This window comes from Danio aesculapii, chromosome 24 (genome assembly GCF_903798145.1).
Source record: "Danio aesculapii chromosome 24, fDanAes4.1, whole genome shotgun sequence".
In the NCBI taxonomy this organism is placed as follows: domain Eukaryota; kingdom Metazoa; phylum Chordata; class Actinopteri; order Cypriniformes; family Danionidae; genus Danio; species Danio aesculapii.
In genome coordinates, this window is record NC_079458.1 from 40280357 (window position 1) to 40288214 (window position 7858).

Below are 7858 nucleotides of genomic sequence, written 5' to 3' on the forward strand. Positions count from 1 at the left end.
TTTTTTTTTGTCTAATATTTCCATATATAAAAGATTTATTGTCTTTATATTTATTGATATATTTCAATTCATGATTTTTCTCAAATATTATAATCTTGTCTCAAAAATAACTTCTGTTCTTCCTCAACAATATCTCTGCTCTGATTGGTGTTTACTGATGCGAGGGTGGGATCAACTTGGCGCTATCCACTAATAGCAAACCACAACTATCCAATCAATTCCACATGGACACAATCAAGCTCCGCCCATAACTTTGATCCATTAATGAATTATGAGCCCCCCTGTTTATTTTTTCCCCAAATTTTGTTACTAGTATTCAGCTTAAAGTGACATTTAAAGGCTTAACTAGGTTAATTGGGTTAAAGTTAGGGTAAATGGGCAAGTCATTGTATAACAGTGGTTTGTTCTGGAGACAATCCAAAACAAATATTGCTTAAGGGGGCTAATAATATTGACCTTAAAATGGCTTTTAAAAATTAAAAACTGGTTTTATTCTAGCCGAAATAAAAGAAGTCAGACTTTCTTCAGAAGAAAAAATATTAGGGGAAATACTGCGAAGAATTCCTGAATCTGTTCAACATCATTTGGGAAATATTTAATAAAGAAAAGAATAATTCACAGGAGGACGAATGTCATGATGACTTTACGCTTTATTTTTTCTCACGAATACACTGCTGGATTGTTTGTCTCAGGTGAGGTAAAGATGAATTACCTGTCTAAGCCGTATGTGGCAGTGGTGACCACCTATCAGATGGCGGTTCTGCTGGCGTTCAACAACAGCGAGACTGTGAGCTATAAAGAACTGCAGGACAGCACACAGATGAACGAGAAAGAGCTCCAGAAGACCATCAAATCTCTGCTCGACGTCAAGATGATCAGCCACGACTTGCAGAAAGTATGTAGCATATAGAATTCACATTTTTCATCCTTTTATCAGTGAAAATAGCCGCTCATTTTTGTTGCATTTAAACAAAACTATTTTATTAAACTGTTATATCCATGAAAATAAGAGTTTGGTCGCTGAACGTCTTTAGGAATAGAAATAAAATGCATTTAAGTTAGGTATAGCAAAAATCACAATTACAAACTACAAAGTTTCTCTTGTTTGTTTTTTTTATCTAATATTTTTCCTCCAACATATTAGTTTGGGTGGTGAAATTTTTGGACTGTGATCTTAATTTCTTTGTTAGATTAGTTCCAGTTTTGGCTTTTTGACTAATATATATATATATATATATATATATATATATATATATATATATATATATATATATATATATATATATATATATGCAAGAAACATCTCATGGATGCATTTGGGACACATCATCAGTGATGTATCCTGGGATCATTGGGTGTTTAAAGTAAAGTAGCACATATTTAGTCAAAAAATGCCTCATTTACTTATTTTAACAACATATTAGATCATTTATACAAAATAAGTTTCCCATTTTTAATGTGATCACTAATTAATCAATCAACTATTAGTTTTTTTACCCTACTGACATGCAGTCTAATTTTTGTTAAAGAAAAACAGTTAAATGACAACTTTGACTTCAAAATGAGACTTTTAGTGATAGAAATATATGCAAAGTAGTGAATATATTTAGTGCTTGAATGTATGCAAAAGTGCCTTATTTTCATATTTAAACAACGTTTTAGAAAACATTTAATATAAAAATGTCAAATAATGCCTCATTTACATATTTCAACAACGTATTAGATAATTTATACAAAACAAGTTTGTCATTTTTAATGTGATCACTAATTAATCAATCAATGATTCATTTTTTTGCTAGTTTGTATTAGTTTATATTAGTTTGTTAAAGAAAAACGTTAAATGACAACTTCAAAATGAGACTTTTAGTGCTAGAAATGTATGCAACGTAATGCATATATTTAGTGCTAGAATGTTTTTGCAAAAGTGCCTCATTTTTATATTTAAACAACGTTTTAGGAAACATTTATTTAAAAAAATTATCAAATAATGCCTCATTTACTTATTTTAACAACATTTTAGATAAGTTATGCAAAACAAGTTTGGCATTTTTAATGTGATCACTAATTAATCAATCAACGATTAGTTTTTTACTAGTTTGTATTAGTCTTTATTAGTTTGTTAAAAAAACAGTAAAATGACAACTTCAAAATAAGACTTTTAGTGCTAGAAATATATGCAAAGTAGTGAATATATTTAGTGCTTGAATGTATGCAAGATTGCCTTATTTTCATATTTAAACGTTTTAGAAAACATTTAATATAAGAAAATGTCAAATAATGCCTCTTTTACATATTTTAACAACATTTTTGATAATTTATACAAAACAAGTTTGCCATTTTTAATGTGATCACTAATTAATCAATCAACGATTCGTTTTATACTAGTTTGTATTGGTTTTTATTAGTTGGTTAAAGAAAAACAGTAAAATGACAACTTCAAAATAAGACTTTTAGTGCTAGAATGTATGCAAAATTGCCTTATTTTTATATTTAAGCAACACTTTAGAAAACATTTAATATAAACTATGTTTGCAATTCTTAATGTAATAATCAACCATTAGTTTTCTTTGTCACACACACACAGAACTAGAATTTCGGCTTTAAACAAGGCTTGGCTCTTAGCGCTAGAACTGTATGCAAAACAGCACATATTTAGTGAAAAAATGCCTCATTTACATATTCAAACATTATAGATAACTGATACAAAATTAATTAATTATATTCAAAAAATGTGTACTACTTAATGTCATCTATCAACTAGGTAATCAATCGACTATTATTGTGATTTTATTATATATTTACCTTATTCTTTTGCAGTGTCTTGCAGTAGGAGTAATAATAATAATAATAATAATAATAATAATAATAATAATAATGATAATAATAATAATAATAATAATAATAATAATAATAATAATAATAATAATAATAATAATAATAATGCATTTTATTTGTAATGCACTTTTCTTACACCCAAAATGTTTTGTGTTTAAATAAACACCTTAATGGCGCTTTAATTGATTTACCAAACTAAACTCCTGCTTTCTGTTTGCCTCCAGGAGGAAATCGAGCCTGAATCCACTTTTTCCCTAATTATGAGTTTCACCAGTAAAAGAACAAAGTTCAAGATCACAACATCGATGCAGAAAGACACACCGCAGGTAATGAATCTCAGATTAAACCTCGTCATGTTATAAATCGGCTCATATTAAACCTGCTGTCGTGGTTTGGCAGGAACTGGAACAGACGAGGAGCGCCGTGGATGAAGACCGGAAAATGTATTTACAGGCTGCTATAGTGAGGATCATGAAAGCCAGGAAAGTCTTGAGACACAACGCCCTCATACAGGAGGTGAGTGTGGGAATAATATCCAACATTTCAATGTATAATCCTCAGTAGTAGTGTTAGAGTAGTGTGTTCCTGATGCAGAGGCGCATCAGATGCGTAAATTCCTGACGGTACAGATCAGATACGATCGCTGTGAAATGTAAGGAATGGAGAGTTTGTCATTGACGGCTGTTTGAACACGTCTGAGGAGCAGACGAGCCGCCAATACACCACTGTTACACAACACAACTCTGATGTAGACCATTTTTACAACACACACATATACAGTAGAGCAATTCCAGTGTTATGGATGTGACATTTGCAGTAAAAACTCATACATTCACATAGAAAGTACAGTTGAAGCCATAATGATTAGCCATATTCTGAAATTTTTCTTTCTCAAATATTACCCAAATGACATTTAACAGAGCAAGGAAAAAGTCTCATTTGTTTTATTTCAGCTAGAATAATTGTACATTTTTTAAAACAATTTGAAACCTCTGGGGTCGGCAAATGCGTATACGGGATTTGAGGCACCTTCTCCTTTAGAAAGCTTGAAGTGTCTGCTTTTAAATGCAGCGAGTGTGAACAATAACTGGAACACCATGAGCGGGACAACTGGAACGTCTATGTGTGCTCGGGTTTAAAGGAATACTACTCTGTTTATTGGGAAATATTCTCAATTCTCAAATATTGTTTGATAAAGTAATCAGTATGAAACCAACACTATGTCTAGTTTCTCAGTCTGAGCTCATTGTTTTTAATGCGAGCACGCCCATGGGGCTTTTTTATGTCAATGTCAATGTCAATTTTATTTACCAGAGGTTGACCAATGTGCTGCACAGTACAAATCAAAACAGATAAAAACAAATGTATATATAAAATGATCAAATTATTGCTAAAACAGACCATTTTCACTGATAAAATGCCAAAACAAACAGGTAAGTTTTCAACCTATATTTAAAAACAGACAGGGATGAAACAGATCTGATACAGAGGGGCAGAGCAATTCACAACCTAGGACCAGCTACTGCGAAAGCACAGTCGCCTCTGCATTTCAGCCTCCACTTAGGGATGCATAACAGTCTCTGGTTAGATGACCGAAGAGACCGACCAGGCTGATGCTCAATTAAAATGTCTGACAGATAAGAAGGTGCCAGGCCATTTAGAGATTTAAAAACCAAGAGAAGCATTTTAAAAGTGACTGGATAGTGCACAGGCAGCCAGTGCAGAGAGCGTAAAACTGGGGAATGTGCCTATGTTGCTTGGTACCTTTTAAACGCCTTGCAGCAGCATTTTGAACTAATTGTAACCGGGATAAGGTTTTCTGACTAATCCCAAAGTAAAATGAGTTACAGTAGTCCAATCTAGTGGTAATAAAAGCATGGGTTATTTTTAAAATAAGTTTCTGGATAAAATAGATTTGACTGTTTTTAAAAGTCATAAAAGATTATGACAATCGTCCACATGAGACGTGCGCTCCCATTTAAGCTGTCAAAAAAACAGCGGAATCCCCACAAATACATGAGAGATATACATGAGAGACATACCTGCATAAAGCTTGGACTATGCACTTTCCAACTCATTTTGAAAACGAATGTCTCGCTAGGGAATCCATAGACTTCTCCCAGGCACATCACGCCGGCTCTTCCCGTTTCCGCCATTAACACAAATGACGATGATCGCTGCCTGAATGATCGCACGCTCACAATCAAACACAGCACGCTGGCTAGAAAGGTTGTTTAATTTTCATTCTCAGAATTAAGTTGAGCCTATAACATTACCGCCTCTTTCATTTTCATTGAAAAATACGAAACATATTCGGCGCCAGTGGTGTAGTGGTTAATGCGTCGACACATGCACTCCGGTGCTCACGGCGACCTGAGTTCGATTTCCCGCCTCGCCGTCCTATGCTGATCCTTCCCCTCTCTGCTCTCTATGCTTTCCTGTTAATACTCTACTGTCCCATACAATAAAAAGGTGAAAACCCCTAAAAAAATTGAAAATATGAAACACACCCTGTCTGTTTTACTGAAAATCTGTTTTAATAATCAGTAATGGCCATTATAAAAGTGTAACGTACAATAAGTTTATTCAATAATGGCAAGCAATCAGTCAGAATCAGTGCAGAATCAGTGTACGTGGTTTCATTAATTATTATATGAACTTATCTTTGCGCTCAGCCAAAACACATTACCTGCAGGATAAGTAATAGATTCGAAAGACAGAAGAGTTATTAGATATAGACAAGATGAATTAAATATCACGTTCAACAACTATAGAGATGAGATCCAACGCTAGATCCTTGATGAACTGTCCGACGTGCGCTGCTCTCACCTGGGGAGCTGTGCTCAAAGCACCGCTGACTGCCTGGAGCTCAGACCTCCGCATATGCTGCAGCACATGCCAGAGTGTGTGTGGACACGTGATGTGTGTTTTCAGCAGTATAGTGTGGACTGAGATCTGTTCAGAAACACCAGTGGACGTGGATCGTTTTCATTCTATAATGCCGTTTTATAACTAAAACCTGTTAGTGTAGACGGGGCTTTCGAAACGATCCCTTTTAGGCTTTAATCGTGCCATTTTTGGTGACTGTTACTTTAAATTCAAATGAGACTGCGCTCTTTTCAAAAGAGGGCGGAGCTACAAATGCCTGTGCTTCAGCATAGTGGCAGATTCAAAAACAAGTCTAACGTCCTATGCTAATAAGGGTTAAAGGGTCACTAGTGGGCTGTGCTTTCCCTCTCTGATGACACGTACAAAGGGAGAATGCCAATCAAAGTGTTTCTGCAGACTGTTTACATCAAGTGTGATTATAACAATTTAAATTACTACATTTTGACCATTAGAAGCTGCTTATAGTCACACAACTGTGTTTAAACTTCTTATAAAAGTAATTTTTGCATAATGGGTCCCCCTTCAGTGCATTATCCCAAATACAGGCGTCAATTAATTTCTTGTTGTGCTTTATATGCTTTCAGGTAATCAACCAATCCAAAGCGAGATTCAACCCGAGTATCAGCATGATCAAGAAGTGCATTGAAGTTCTTATCGACAAGCAGTACATCGAGCGAAGCCAGAGCTCTGCGGATGAATACAGCTATGTGGCATAAAACCATATTAATTTAATAAACCACAAAAGAAAAGCGCCGTAAAGCGAGAACGGTAAACATGTGTTTTATTTTCGGCTCCGGCACTCAACCATCGGATTGAATCGGGACTCTGTGCCTCCATCTTTGTTAAAAAAAAAAGGGCCTCCGAGTAGCTGGACAGTCATCAAACGCAAACCCAATCCTTCCCTCTTCTGATTTTTAAGCTGTTTACATCACCAGTGCCACGCCGAGCGCGTCTTGACAAAAAGAGAAATGCCTATAGGTGTCGAACGTTAAAGGATTATACATTTTTAGACGTAACCGTACAAGAGAAAAGCGAGCGAATGAAATGCATCACATAGAAGCGAACCAAGTGAATTTTCGGAGAAACGGCCGGATAAATCCAACCACGCTTTCTTTTCTCACATTGCAGTTGTTGTGTGTATTCTTTTTTTTAATGTATCAAAGTAAAAAAAAACAGAAATATTGTAATAAAACCGGTATACTGATACTTGCATTTACTTTCAAGATATTAAACGGGGGAAAAAACACAAAAAACAAATATGAGGTGACAAACATGATTCTGCTGCTTGTCAAATAAACAAATAAAAAACATACTTTTTCGTAAATGTTTTAAGAAGGATGACTTCATCACGAGTAGTCTGTTATTTTAAAGCATTTTTCTGAATTCATGTCTTAAACATCATATTTATAATTATTTTAGGTTTAAATCTGGGATAAGCGGAGGCTGTTTTTATGGTGTATATGTCAGAAAATTGTGTGATATTCTTTGGATTCATCTTCAATCCCTCCTCCTTCATCTTACCCCTGACATGCTCAATAATGTTTATATCTGGTGACTGGGCTGGCCAATCCTGGAGCACCTTCTCTGCTTTCAGGAACTTTGATGTGGAGGCTGAAGTATGAGAAGGAGCGCTATCCTGCTGGAGAATTGCCCTCTGCTGTGGTTTGTAATGTAATGGGCGGCACAAATGTCTTGATACGTCAGGCTGTTGATGTTGTCATCCACTTTGCAGATCTCTCGCACACCCCCATACTTATATTGTAATAAAACCGGTGTACTGATAATTGCATTTACTTTCAAGATATTAAACGGGGGAAAAAACGCAAAAAACAAATATGAGGTGACAAACATGATTCTGCTGCTTGTCAAATAAACAAATAAAAAACATACTTTTTCGTAAATGTTTTAAGAAGGATGACTTCATCACGAGTAGTCTGTTATTTTAAAGCAATTTTCTGAATTCATGTCCTAAACATCATATTTATAATTATTTTAAGTGGAAATCTGGGATAAGCGGAGGCTGTTTTTGTGGTGTATATGTCAGAAAACTGTGTGATGTTCTTTGGATTCATCTTCAATCCCTCCTCCTTCATCTTACCCCTGACATGCTTAATTATGTTTATATCTGGTGACT

General features: G+C 34.9%; 1 protein-coding gene across 1 annotated transcript in view; it reads left to right on the forward strand.

Annotated features, from left to right (window-relative positions):
* cul2 (cullin 2) overlaps nucleotides 1-7625 on the forward strand; it is a 35154-nt gene extending 27529 nt beyond the window's left edge. Inside the window, exons 18-21 of the mRNA XM_056450713.1 lie at nucleotides 693-895; nucleotides 3060-3161; nucleotides 3235-3351; nucleotides 6309-7625. Coding sequence (XP_056306688.1) covers nucleotides 693-895; nucleotides 3060-3161; nucleotides 3235-3351; nucleotides 6309-6440 — 554 coding nt within the window. The 3' untranslated portion in view covers nucleotides 6441-7625. The remainder of the gene's footprint in view (nucleotides 1-692; nucleotides 896-3059; nucleotides 3162-3234; nucleotides 3352-6308) is intronic.
* Nucleotides 7626-7858: the final 233 nt, after the last annotated feature.